This window comes from Echeneis naucrates, chromosome 6 (assembly GCF_900963305.1).
Source record: "Echeneis naucrates chromosome 6, fEcheNa1.1, whole genome shotgun sequence".
Classification (NCBI taxonomy): Eukaryota; Metazoa; Chordata; class Actinopteri; order Carangiformes; family Echeneidae; genus Echeneis; species Echeneis naucrates.
The window spans coordinates 8,188,657-8,203,447 of NC_042516.1; the positions used below are offsets into that span (position 1 = coordinate 8,188,657).

Sequence of the window (14,791 nt, forward strand, 5' to 3'; positions counted from 1 at the left end):
TGTTGTATATAAGTGAATGGAGATGTGAAAGAGCAAATCGAATTCATTTATCCGACAATTGCATGCAATTGGAATATTGATATTTTCAACACATATATGGCATAGATACACACACAGTCACACTATCACAGAGATAGATGGTTCCTCTGCTACTGCCCTGCAGCTTTGCACTCATCATTCACAGAGGAAGAGATCACAGTGTCACCAGAGATGTCACCCAGTAAGATTAAAGGAGCCAGACAGTCACTGGATTCTGGTACTTCATCTTTGAGTTGAACATTCCCTGGAACTCCTCTTCAGTCACAGAAATATTTATGTGCAGCTTCTGACTCATAAATTAAACTATTGCTTAACAATTGATGAGTCCTGCAGTGGGTGCTGGAAATGGTTTTCTCTATTATTGGGGTTTATTAGAAATTAAAATGTACAACAAACATTAAATAATGCCACTTTATGATGATATTCTCCTTTCTATGAGTTATGTTGTAATAGTGCATTGCAATCCCACTTCATAGAGGAGGTTTAATAAGGATGGAACATTTGAAAAGTGTGAGTGAATTATTTGTAATATAAGCCAGTTGAAGTTGCACAGAAAGACCAAATTACATCCACTCCACTGTGAGTTTAATACAAATGTCTGGACATTATTATGTTTCAAATGAGAAGAGAAATAGTCAAGTTCTTATGTTTATTACACTAAGAGAACAGCAAAGGCATCACTTTGTTCATGATATGATTCACCACTTTGACCCTCAAAACATAGCTGAGTGTCCTGATCTGTGACAATTTAGAATTAGTAAAAGTAGAAAAAAGGCTTTTCATTATTTTTATAAGCATCAATACTAATGTTATGCTTAGAGCAGGCTTGAGTGATGTGTATGTTTAAGAGGAGAAAACATGGTGGTTTGTGGACACCCAACATAAATGTCTTTACAAACAAAGCATTTACTTTTCAAATCAGGAAAATATATATAAAGAAAGCAGCCTTTGGTACAAAGTTATAAAAAAGGAACTCACATTTTTAATCTGTTGATATCAAGTAAATGTTGTTTTTGCTTAATCAAAAAATATAAAGCCAGTCATGAGAATAAAGCAAAATGTTTTAGTCACAGGCAAGGTACAGTCCAGGCATTTACTGTCGGTAATATTCAAGAAGGCAGAAAAGCAACACTGCTTTATTCGCCACACAGAGAATGACACCAGGAGAAATCTTTTCCACTGTCTTTTTCTCTGAAACTATCACAATGCTGCATATTGTGTACATAGCATCATATCTTGTGCAAAAAGCACACAAAACATGTTGCGCATGAAATACAAAACATAGTACATATTAAATACATCATTCTGGATTCATTTTGCTAAAAGTTTGCAGTTTGAATATGTCTTTTGTTGGTAAATCTACAAGGCTACACTATTCAAGGCTAGAATCCAGACCTGAGCAAAGGATATGCATTCAAACGGTTGGCATAAAAGAATGATCCACCGGATGTGACTTCCTTTGGAAAGCGAGTATGCTTTATGCATGGCAGTTTAATCCCGAGAATACTGCTTCAAGCTTCTTCACATCCTTTAATTCCTCTCCTTGGTCAGTGAGGCTCCTCTGGATGCCATATACATTCTAATGACCAGCTGATGACCTCACAAAGCACTTCTGAGTCTGTGGCCTTAGAGAAGCAGTGTGGACTTTTACAACAGTAACAGTAATAATGAGAAAAAAGAGAAGTTCAGAGGTTATCACTGAAGGCCTCTGGTGGGGTGGAGATCAAACGATGACAGTCTCAATATGAAAGTCGTGTGAGAAGGTAAAGGAGGAACTGTGATTCTGAAGGGGGAAGGATGGCGGGATGACGGGAGTGGTAGAGGGAGACGAAGAAGTGGAGGAGGAAGAAGTGGAGGACCGACTGGCCCATCGGGAGGGAAGTCGTCGATTGGCTGGACGAGCAGGCCTTGAGAAGCTTTTTTGGGTGGTGCAAGAGGAAACACAAGACTCTTCATTTTCCTGTGGAGAAAAAAATAAATTAACATTTAGGTTTTTCACACCGCCCTGTCAGCAATCACATTCACACGCACAGATACTTTACATTTTATCATGTGTTCCATCTGTAGTCTTCTTGATCCTAGGGAAAATAACAGGCATATTTCAAACAGGAATGCTTTTAATGAATCCAGCACAATCATGCAAAAAGGTCAAACAAGTAGGTCCCATTCCTTTTTGGTCAAGAGGACTGTATCTGAACTGAAATGCCATACACGTGCGGCAGTTCTTCTGCCACTTATGAACACTTAAGTATCATCAACCTTTACTTTGGATAGTGTTCCTCTGTTAAGAGACTACTATTACTAATTGTGCCTCTAACGACATTCGTTTCATGAGGTCAAATAGAATTATCACAATAATCACTCCCACAATTTCTTTAACATTTGCATGACTTTAAAGCAGTGTAATCACTTCAGTTTTTCAGTTTCATGGCCTGCCAAGGGCATTTTGTCAACTGGCTTCTTGTAGATACTTATGTAATTACAACACAAAGGGCAGAAAAACACTTCCACTGTAAGGCTTCATGGAAATACTGAAAGATAAAAAACAAGTTGGTGAGAGTGATAGACCTCCTGCCAAGTTTAAATGCTTTATATGCCACACTTCTTTTTCTTAGGAGCCTTTAAGCAATGGAATGGCCCAGATGCCCAGATTATAATGGAGGCTTTGGCCTGCTTCTGTCTCTTAGCACATACCAGAAATAAACAACATTCCCACCGGAGCTGTCCTCGGTCAAGGGCAATTGCTTAGTATTTCATAGTGGAAAGGAACAGAACAAAATGGGAAAGTTTGTCCAGCTTTACTAGTGTAATTGGCCTTGGAAATATAGTTTAACTTAATTATACTTCAGTCAAAACTAAATACCAACTCAAATGTGTCTCAATATGTTATCTCTATAGTGAATATAACACCTGCTGCATGGCAGGGTGGGTGCTTCTATGTAAAAGTGTGCACAACAGACCCACCTGTGCTATAAGCTGTATCTCTTTCATACCAGTGGCAGTGTAGCTGAGCTGTGCGTGTGTGTTATGTGGCTGTAAGGTGTGTGACGTCTGCTTGTGCCTCAGAGTAGGGGGTAAGGGCAGAGGGTCCATATCCAGCATGTCCAGGTCTGTGACATTCGCCTCTTGCCTAGAATTAATATGAAGACTTGAGGTCATCTCTCTCTGTTGGTTCTGGTTTTGTTGAGCCCGAGCTGCATTTTCATAATTCTTCAGGATCCTCTCCACTGCCCCATAGTTAGATCTTGATCCCTCAGGTCTTGGGTACGCAGCCAGAGTGAGGGGCTTCCAGGGATGGTCATTCATCATTCGAAGCCCATGTCTGGAGGAGTCGGCCTGGGAAGGAGGTGCAGATGCATGCCTTGGCTGTGCCTGGTGCTCTGGCTCTGTCATCTGTCTTTGTTTGTTCTCTGAAGGCGGCTGCTGGGGTAAGAAACCAACTTTGACTGGCTGAGGCTTCGTTGCATGTGGGTTCTCTTTCTTAGAGCTGGAACCCTCCATGTCGTGAGCTGGCAGGGTATTTACTGGAACGGAAGAAAAGAGAGTCTCTGTGGCTGCTCTGTGTTGTGATTTTCTGGAAGGACTGCTTGGTGTGCGAACTTTGTGCTTGACCTCAGAATGGCATGCAGGACTCTGAGAGGTTATTGTGGTGGCCTCAGTTAATCCACCCTGTGGCTGCTCAGGTGAAAGGTCAGAGGGGATTTCTTGCGTCTTGACTTCTTGACCCTCAAAACTGCATTTCATTCTCTCTGGTTGAACCTCTGGGTCCTGAACTGAAGTGGAAAGTGATAATGTGGCTTCAGGATGCACACCCTTATCGCCACTGGTGACGTCAGGATAATGTGGCTGGATGTTGTTCTCCCTGTGAGGTAAAACCTCATGTGATGTTGTCAGAACTGGCTGGCAACTCAGAGAGGCATTTGTTAGAGTAAAACTGTCTTCTTCCTCTACACCACGGCCCATCTCAGCTTGAAACAAAGTTCTGTTGAACTCAGCTGTTTTTTTTTCCAGCATTATGTTTCTTCTAGAGCCCTGGTGATTGGAACTGGCAGGTGCTATTTCCAGAGAGGACAAGAGCAAATCTACAGATAATTCTTTGACAAATGAAGGCATTTGCAGCTCAGGGTGTTTTGAGTTACCAACTGCAGTGCTGTAATCTGAGCACAACCCTTTCCCAGCACTGAGTATGTTGACTTCAGAGAAACTTTTCTGTACTGTCCCATATGCAGACAGTTTGCTGTTACTGAACTTGCCTGCATCACAGGACCAGCGGTTGTGGCAGCAGCCCATATTACAGTTAGAGCTAGCAGGTACAGAGCATGACGCTACCATACCATCTATGAAAACTTTTCCTTCATTTTCTTGGAGCATTGCCTCAAACTTCCTGACAATAGATGGGCTGCTGCATTTTCTGTCTCCGAAAACACAGGGGCTATGGCACTTCCTCATTGTTGTCATGGGGGATTCTGGGATATGAAGTTCTGTGTCTGCATAGGTAGGAGTGCTTGGATTCCGGGAGGAGGAACGAGGAGGGATGGGTGGAGCAGCACTATCAATCTCAGAGAGTATTCCAGGACTCATTTGTGTGTCTTTGCAGCTATCTGGTTCAGCAAGACTTGTTCTCCAGGACTCATTTGGCGCTTCATTGGCCCACCATGTGTCATCTGGTGATAAGGTGATCCAGTTCTCCCTCTCGAAGGCGCGGAGATCATCGTAGATCTGGCTGAGGTCACAGAGGGGATCATCCACCTCTTCAGGAGGGAGCTCTGGTTCAGAACGATTCCTGAGAGAAATTAAACAGTCAAATGGATTTACTCCCCTAAATTACTCCATTTGCTTTAATTATATAACACAAGTTAACAAAGCTGTTGTTCACTTAAAACATTGAAACAAACATGCCATTGAGATTTTATGTAAACGCACAAGAGTCAGCAGATAGAAACGATCATAGTTTTATGTCGATGTCTGGAAGTAACATAGCAGTGAGGACTTATTTACCTCTTATCTTCGCTCTTCTTCCTGATCTCATCCTGGTAGCTACAAAGCTCCTCACTTACACGGGCTATCTCTTTCAGAGCCTGAGACGCAGATTGGAGGGAAACAGAGAAACAGAGAGACATGCTGGACACTCTATTTTGCAATTGACAAGCTGGATCCTCTATTTAAAATAAATGGAAATTGCCAAGGTACAAGCACACAACGTCATGCAGGTATTTGATAGTAGAGCGAAGAAATAAATGCAAAGCAAGCAATGACAGCCATGTGTCTTTAGTGTATATATAAACAAATATGAAAATAGTTTAAAACTCTTACTGCATTGAGTGCAGTGGTGTTCTTCTTGTCACTGCCATAACTCAGCTCCGACCAAACAAGACCTTCTTGTGGTCTAACAGGGACATTGTTTTCATTCACATTATTTTCATCAGAGGCGCTTTTCTGTTGCACTCCACACCCTGGATCGACTTGAAAAATAGCATCCAGCTCTGTTGTATCCACAGTGTGTTTGCCGTCATCAACAGAGGCTTGCTGCCAAATGCATGTGGACCTTAAATTATCCAGCCGCCCAGGATGTGAAAGGTCACTGTGGATAGACTGACCACCAACATTGAAGTCACAGACGCTATCTGCAGGGAAGCAGGTGGGCTGGTGATCTCCACCACTGTAATCGCCACCACTGATATTTTCACTGTGCCCAAAGCCAGGTAGTTGTGGTTGTCTGCTTGGTTCTGAGTGACTGCTGCTGCTGAGCGGCTCGGAACAGGAGTTTTCACTGAGCAGACTGGAACCGGTGCTGGTGCAATGTATGCTCAGTTGATGAACAACATCATCATCATCCCGCCTGGCACTGTCCAATCCCGTCCCCTCTCGCTTGGCTCTCACTTCACAGTACAGCTAGAAATAGGAAGAATTTTATTTTTTCCACTTTGCCTTTACTTACAGACTATGAAGAGTGCCCTGTAAAGGTGAATTTGAAAACTTGGCTTGACAAGAGTCTGCATTATGCCTGTAATGACTCAATTTTTATTCGCTGGAAATGTAGGGTCATGCAAGAAAAGCTCAGAGAATATTAACAACCTAAATGGCATAAAATGATATTATACCACTAACTACAATGTAGCTTCTGCTCCTGCATAATCATGGGATGAAAATGGGATGATAACGCAGGCAAATAATCCTGGCAACAAATCGTGTGAACATATTTAGACCAAAGAGGATAAAAAAAAATAAAAAAAACATTCAAGAATTTTTGTCACATAAAATTGGATAACCTCTGGCTTGCTACCTTGGAATCTCAAAATAGACTGTTTCATGTTAACTGGGCTCACTTATCATCATGCTACATCTAGATGGGACTTGTGCTTTGTAGCCTTCTTTCTTCCTCTGCTGTTTTCCTCTTTCATTTTTTGGTGTCTAAGTGGCAAATGAGAGCCACATGTTCTCTTCATAGCAAATTGTTTCAGTGCTTTCGCACTCTGTCCAACTACTAGAATTTAATCTGCTGATTGACTTGGGTTTTGTCCCTCATGTATTTGCTCTGAATTACATCCCAGTCTGTCCTGTCATTTCCTGTCAGAGGGTAAAAGCCTGAAAATGTAAAAAATTTTGGGCAATTAAATGGTCAAAACTAAAAATAATCACTGCCACACTGTTATTCAAAAAACTCACTTGAATAAATAAAACAAATATCCACATTAATGTGGCCTTCTTACTTATCTTTCAGCCAGCTGCTGAGACAGACTCACTTGAATAAATAAAACAAATATCCACATTAATGTGGCCTTCTTACTTATCTTTCAGCCAGCTGCTGAGACAGACTCACTAGCTTGCATGTTTGGTGACCGCTTCTTACATACAATATTACCTGGACGAGCAAGATATTTGCGAGCCAGCAGTGTTTCCATGGGCTTTCCATGGGCTCCTGAATGAACTGACCACAACAGATGGAGGTATATCGATTTCATGGTGTCAATATATTGAATCGCATACGCAACTCATTTGAGTATCAATTACTCTAATAAAGTATCGATACTAATTAATACATTTGAAATAAAAGCACGTGTCATTTCTGAATCTTTTATTGTAACTTTTATTGTAACTAACTCCAGGGCTTTGTTCCCTATCCAAAGGACAGTCCTGCATACTGATGTTTGGCTTTGCTTTGTACTTCTAGCCGCCATCTTGGACAGTGACTTATGGCAACTCCTCTTGGACAAACTTCATGAGCGAACTGCCCAATATGTATCACCAGAGACTTTCTTTCTTTTTCTGGATTTTGAGACGAATTAACTGCATTAAAATTTTTATCACAATCATCATGCAAATGAATTGATCTGGATTAACATATTAATTTTGACAGCCCTAATTTGTGAAGATAAACAAATCAATGCACCACACTAAATGGAAGCATTTTTTATGCACCACAAAGTGGTGGAATGTCACTGTCAATTGACAAACATTTATTTGGTATTTTGACTTGCCTCTCAGCTTCCCTCTCTCATTAGTGCCAGTGATGGAGAGACAGACCCTCTTAGTCACTGCATCTGTTTCATTATTCAGAGTTAGGATCATAGCAGAACCTCCTTCGCTCCTCTTTCAATGCCTTTTTTTGTTCTCATGGTTTGCAGCTGCACTGACCAGGGCTATTGTTTTGACAGCATTGATGCTTTAACAGGATGTGTAGGAGGGAATTGTAGCACACTGCAGGCAGCTTAATGCACAGGACACCATATATCATACTATACACTACCAGTCAAATGTTTGGACACTCTTTCTCATTCAAATTAATAGGAAAACTTTTGACTGGTAGTGTATATCACGTACAGGTTTGGCAAAAATCCTAAGAATGATGAGCAATTAAATATATATTGGACCTAAACGTAGGAAGAAGTTTCACAAGTTTGGAATTTGCTCTAAAGACTATATATATATATACAGTATATATATATATACATAAAAAATGCAAATATATTCTGATTCAACCACACAGTTGGAGCACCTTACCTCTTCTATTTTCCTCTGCATATCTTTCAACTGGCTTTCCCACTCCCTCCTCTCCACGTCAAACCTCTGCAGCAGCTCAGCTTTCTCCCTTAACCAGTCCCGCTCATTGTGCTCCAAGCGATAACGCAGGTCCATGGCTGTCGAGTGTGTGTCTGCCAGCAGCCTTCGCTGCTCTTCCCTCTCCCAGCGCAGAGATGGGGTCTCACCCCGCTGATCTAGACTGCTCTTTAATGCCACAGAACCAGGACCTGCTGCTGTCGGGACCCCTCTGCTAGCCAACCCAGCACCCTCTCTTGCCTCCAACTGGAGAGAAAGTAACAGACAGGTCAAGCAGGGAATACATGGGAGAAGAAAAAGGGAGCAGGGAATGGAAAGAGTGGAGGAAACACACAGTGTTGATCAAGGATAGATTGCTGTTGCAGAACAAGAGGATGGTTGCCAGATGACAAGGCAAGAAAGGCAGGAGCGAAAGACAGTTAACAGTGGAATTAGGAAAATGAAGGAGTGGCAGGAAAAGAAGGTGGAGGAAGTAGGGGAATAATGCACCATTGGGGACAAGTGTGAGTGGGTTCAGAGAAAGGAAGAGGGAGTGAAGAAACAATAATGAAAGATTAAAATATACTGTAAGAACTGACAGGCATAAATCATAGGTTCAGAGATCAGGCTTCTTTTCTAGGGACCTTCACTCACTAATAGCATCCTGCGCAGCATATGGGAGACTCAGGCACAGCATAATATGCCTACTGAGGATGCATGTGACCTCAGATATACTGGTTTTTAGACAAATGGCCTCATACAAAGAGGCTCAGTGGTGGAATAGAAATGATAATTGTATCGTCTCTGTAATTCTCCTGGGAATTTCACTGTGTGAGGGCCAAAACTCTAACTATTAAATCAAGTTAAAATTAATTATTTAGGAAATAAAAGGAATTTCCAAAAGCTATGCTCCAATTTAGCTTTCACTACTAGTCACATGAAAGGTTTTGCTGTAAAAAAAAACAAATTGTTGAATTTGATAATATCAAAGGCTTAACACTTTATGGTATCTAGATAAGGAAAAATAATCTGAAATGTCCTCTACAAAGTGAAGTCTCCTACGTATAATTTATGTTCTCTTTCAGTGAACTTGAGAATGAAAGTGTGTTTTAGTCCAGAGATTTGCGCCTTCTGTGGTAAATATGTACATTTCAGCTGTCATAAAAAACAGCAAAAAATTACAGTGCCTATGTATATATTCTTGCCTGGTGTGTGTGTGTGTGTGTGTGTGAGTGTGTGTGTGCATGTATCCTTGCATTGTTCATTATGTGTTAAAAAGAGGGAAAGAATGCAACAGAAGGATGCCTGAGTGTATCGTTTCAGTGTTCAGTCACAGACATCAAGCAAAGCCTTCTTACAAGCCTCGGTCATGGTGCTATTCCTGCCTGTGGCCTGGGGTCAAAAAATTATGGTGTAGGAAAACAAGTCAACCCTTTCTGTCTGCATGTGGCTTTTCTCAAAGTTGTCCACAATTACAGATGGATAACAGTGGCTGCTGCCCACAATCTATTTAAACGTCCAAATGCAAACAAATAGTGAAAATGCAAAAACAAGATGGTTGGAGTCAAAATAAAAGAGCTGAACACCGCTTCATTGACTTAAACAGCAAAGTCGAACCATCTGCTTGAAGGACGCTTGAAGAAACTAAACATACAAACAGGGATGCAAGCTTGAAAGCTCAGGGGAAACACTCACACAACTTAAAGTCAGCCTCAGTGAGCCATATCCTGATACTCATGGTCACCCTTGCTGCCACTGTATGGCACAGGGTATATAAAGGTGACTGTGTCACCAGGGGAAACCACTATAAATAGCAGACACACAGTCTTGTACAATGTCACATTCCTAGGGGAGGTGAAGAGATGAGGTAAGGGGAGGAGGAGTACTTGGCTGCTAAGACAGAGTGAGATGTCTCCTAGCTGCCACACGCTTTTATAAATCAGTGGCATGCAGAGAAATATGCCTCTAAGTATCCAGGCTAAGACTTCTGCCTGGGAGCCTGGGTGCTTGCTTGATTGTTTGGTGGTAAGTGTGACCAAAAAGGATGTGGAAACAGCAAGGACTGGGTGAAGGGCAATCATTGTTATATCAAAATAAAAAAGCGTATACAGTTGATAAACAAAACTAAAACTAATAGACCAGTTGACAAGCTATGCTGATGCTGTACTGACTTACTTTAATTAGAACCTATAATGTGCAAATGTGATAATGATTATTCATAGTGACAAAATTATATGGCTATACAGTTTGCTATCTATGGTTTCAGTTTCTTGGAGAATTAATTAACCAAACAAGGGATGCAAATTGTTAACCACAGCCAAAACAATATATAAAAATAAAAAGTAAGAGACAGACATTTTATCAATGTAAATATCTAAATTATCTAGCAATTAAATCTCTGGATTCAAACGGACTGTCCTGTTTTAGAAGGGAGTGATGACGATGAAGATGAGCAAGAGCCATTTTACTTATGTTTGATTTAACACAACTTAAAAATTCTAACTTGGTGAACTCAGATCTAGCACCTCTTTTGACTTCCACTAATCTACCAACTCCAGCTCTGTCTACACTTGGCTGCTTGGATAATCCTCAGCTGTCTTTTGTCCTCCACTCTCACTTTGTGCTACAGTTTCCAAAGTCTGAAGTCAGTGGAGAAAAATCGACTAGATATTAAATGTACATTTAAAAGAGAGGCAAAATATTGACCAAAATGTGTATTATTATAGAAAACACCAAAGAAGAGTTCAGTGTAGTCCTCTGACTTTATTGCACTCATTAATCTGATCACAGCAAAGGACTCTTCGCAGGCACAGCCAACATGCTAATTTCCTAATTTCTTTTCAGGAGCCACTCGTCTGGATTGTCATTTGGGCCAACATTCAAACTGCCCCACAGTTACCTTCCGCCTCCTCAACACCCTCTGTTTTCACTCTGCCTGAGCTAAAAATGGGATCTCCTCTGCACTGGTAGAGTGAAAGCAACATGTGGAGGAGTTTCTCGCTCTCATTGAAATTGTTCACATTTCGCTTCAAATTAATCTGGCGTTATATCCACTTAATTAGGCAAACCATCCGGCATTGCTTTGCATGGATATTTTGCTTGCTTGCAAACCTCTGAAACACGACAAACATCTGATTTGTCCACAAATTATTAACTAAATAGTGAAACTAACTGGCAATTGCCTATCTGCTTATAGAGTTACTACACTTTATTTTTATCTAAATCTAGCATTACAAAGGTGAATTACATGGATTCTATAAAGAATAGCTTCATTTGGTCTGACTGACAGTCACATAACACATGTAATGCTACCATGCAGTACACATTTGTTTGAATTCACCCCACAAGAGATAAGAAGAAGTGTGACGTTTGTAAAGTCTGTAAATTAGAAACTTGAATGCAGAGCAGTAAATCATTTCAAAATATCATACTTAATAAATATTGAACATTATGAATAGCCATAGATTTGCACTTGGCAATTGTAGCAAGATAGTGTATCAGGACAAAATCACTATTACAATGGAGCCACCCCAGCTCAACAAAGCTTTAACACAACTAAGTTTCATTCAAAACTACCAACCAAGTAAAGGGAACACAGGTTGTCAGAAAGCCACTGTATGTAAAAAAAAAAAAAGTTACACATGCTGTGACATCGCTCCTGTTCTGAACAAATGATATTTTGGCATTCATCACTGTATATATCTATGTGTGTATATGTGGCATCTTTGTAAAACCTCCTGCAGCATATCATGCTTCATCTTCCACCTATTCACTGGACTTTTCAAACACAAAGCAGAACAGTAAATGTCTGTTTTTATAAAACTCAACCACACAGTGCAAAGGCACAGAGCCAGCAGGACAGAGAAGAGCTGAACAATCACACTGTGCCATCTACTCAAAGAGGGGAATCAGATCATCCTGGAATCAACAGCGTAGTATGTGCGTGTGTGAGAGCTGTGATGGAGTAAAGGCATGTTACTGTGTTGCATTTCTGGGTCGTTGGTGATCTTGCCCAGGGGCTTTTCAGTACAACTGAAACATCTTGTTAATTCTCAGTGCATTATGAAGTTTTTGAGCTTCATCATTTTTCCATTAGCTGGAAAGGAGCTGTGTATGTGATCGGTGAATGCATGACCAGTATAAATTCTGTGATAGGAATATTTTTGGGTTTAACTGGCAAATAAGAATAGTGTCACCACATTTTTAAAAAAAAACTATAAATTCAGCACACATTACAATCTAACGCTGAACAAAGTTCTTAGAATCTAAACTTTTTCCTAGCTCAACAGTGAAGAAGTCTTATTAGACTTTTCACCCAAATAAATCCATCCTCTGATATAATCAGAAAAAAATGCTAAATCCCCAAAAGCCACACTTCTTTGAAGGATAACTATGCATGGTGCTTCTAGTGATCCGTGTGATCCCTGATACAGCATGGCACTGGTATGCAAACTTAATTCTGTATTTTCTCTCATTTCGAAACTCTTCGCAGGACCTGCCCATGGTGAAAAATAGGTTGAGATTTTGTCTGTTGAGAGAAAGCTGTTAAAAACCAAGCTGGGTGTCTATGTCTGGCTGAGCAGGGATAACTGAGTTTGTCTCCTCAGTGCAAATCTTTTGTCTAAGCTCAGGCTTGAGTTGGATTGAGGCCAGGGTGACTTATCACCCTGCCATGTGGGTGGTAAATGTGGCAGGCCCAATTCACACAAACTGGAGACCAGGCATGCACAGACATTGTGGAATGCTCAAGTGTGATACTCACGTGAGATTATATAGATACTTTTTAAATTGAAGCATATGATATGTTCAGAAGAGTACTTAATTTTGTCTTACTTTGTTACGGATAATTAAGAACACACTTAAGTGCTATCAAAACCACTGGAGCCGGCTGATTATTTGTTATTAGAGGCTTTTGAATACAGTCCTAATCGTAAAATCTCACATACACAACTTTTATCATTACCATCATCACTCATGTACCTGTGCAATTCTGCATTTGAGTTCAGCCTTCTCCAGCTCCCAAGCACATCTGTCTCTGGTGTACTGCAGCTGGAGCTCAGCCCTCTTCTCCTCTTCTCGCTTCACCTCTGCTTGCACTTCCTCCAAAACCGTCTTCAGGTCCAGCAGAATCCTCCTGTTCTCCCCTCCCTGCATGGAAACACAATTGCCAACAGTCTTGTCAGCCAAATAAGCCAACCAAAGGCACATAAATTTTATGCGGGTGTATCAAATAATAAAATTTTCCATTGAAAGAACTGATGAATATCCTGTGGTTATTAATGAGTGCCACTGACAATCTAAAGTTTCCTATAAACCAATAATTATATAAAAAGTCCAAAAGATGTTGGCCTGTACACACATACATATAAAGCAGTGGTGAATGATTCCAATTACTTGTATTTCAGCCACTTCTCTTAACAATGACTCCTTCTCACGCATCCACTCTTCCTTGTCCTGCACGTGCCGCTTTTTCAAATCTTCAAATTTCTTTTTAAGCCGCGTGTGTTGCTGTTGTTGTTGCTGTTGTTGTTGTTGTTGTTGATGCTGTTGTTGTTGTTGTTGTTGCTGTTGTTGTTGCGGTTGTTCCTGGGCTTCGGGACTCGGCCACATTTGTCCCCTGAGGATCTCGAGCTGTGTCCCTGCTACACCTTCTCCTTGGCTTTGTGAAGCACCGAACTGACTGAAGACGGTGGGTGGAGAGGAGATCCTTCTCAGCGGACTGCGGGACTTGCCCCTGCCTCTGTCCGCCCTGTCCATCCCTGAGCAGTGCACAAACTCCCATCCCTGAGAGGGAACATATCCCCCTCCAGCACCGCCCCCACCATGCAGCACCGAGCCGTTCATAAACGCACTCCACATCTCTTGAACGCATCAAAATAAATCATAAAAACAAACACAACTTCATTGAAAAGTTTTTTGAAAGCAAGTGAACAAGCTACTGTGTATGTATCCATTTCTTCAACCGCTGAAATTCTTGTCGTCGGACTCTCAGTTGGCTTCCCAACTATCCAAACCCGGCGGCATCCCCTGTCGGCCACACGGCGGCACTCAGCTCAGCCGCCTCCGCAGTGCCGCTGCAGGGGACGGGACGGGACTCTGCTTTGGTCCCTGGCATGTCTTCATGGAGACAAGCTTCTCTTTATAGTGTCCCCCAAGCTGTCCTCCTCGCAGTTGTACCGGAGTACCCTGCTCTCCTTAAATTACTTGTTTGCATGTAAATCCCGCATGTCGTGTCCCTTCCCTGCTCAGGGTCCTCCTGAGGCGGCAGTCCGGAGCTTGCAGCCACTGAAACCCAGTAACCCCTCAGACACGAATGGGAGAAGCTCCCAAAATATCACGGAGCACACTGACGTGTGGGCGGTGGAGTATTTTTACCCCTCTCCTAGTTACCATGAGTTTATTTTCCATAAACCAGATGACTGAGGAGAGTCTGGAAAAGGCGGCGGAGCATCCTCCATCAGTCACCACCGGATTTCTCTAATTAGGTCGCAGGATGCCACCTTGAGCCGTATCCATGGCGACAAATCGGTAGCTAGCTAGCAGTTAATAGCAGCTGATTGTTAACTTTGTTTTTGCTAACTTTAGCCTCACCTGCCCCGCAGATGACTGTGCTACACTTCACGAATTCCCCATAAGCAAGCAGTAGGTAACTGACCCGGACAGTTTGTTTTCTTTCCTCAGGCATTCCCCTTTTATTTCTCACCGTCTATCTCAG

At 41.6% G+C, this 14,791-nt stretch overlaps 1 protein-coding gene across 4 annotated transcripts; it reads right to left on the bottom strand.

Annotated features, from left to right (window-relative positions):
• Positions 1–674: 674 nt before the first annotated feature.
• Positions 675–14,235, bottom strand: mtcl3a (MTCL family member 3a). Of its 4 annotated transcripts, XM_029505290.1 has the most exons (8): positions 13,471–14,234; positions 13,057–13,224; positions 8,041–8,343; positions 5,353–5,931; positions 5,038–5,117; positions 3,004–4,822; positions 2,082–2,117; positions 1,858–1,999 (listed from the first exon to the last, which is right to left on the bottom strand). In XM_029505290.1, the coding sequence occupies exons 1-7, from the start codon at positions 13,933–13,935 to the stop codon at positions 2,088–2,090; spliced, it is 3,444 nt and encodes a 1,147-aa protein (XP_029361150.1). In that variant the 5' UTR covers positions 13,936–14,234; the 3' UTR covers positions 1,858–1,999; positions 2,082–2,087. The 4 variants fall into 4 exon arrangements, 3 of the variants coding, with proteins under 3 accessions (XP_029361149.1, XP_029361150.1, XP_029361151.1); XM_029505289.1 differs by lacking the exon at positions 2,082–2,117 and having other exon boundaries at positions 675–1,999; XM_029505291.1 differs by having other exon boundaries at positions 1,867–2,117; positions 13,471–14,235.
• Positions 14,236–14,791: the final 556 nt, after the last annotated feature.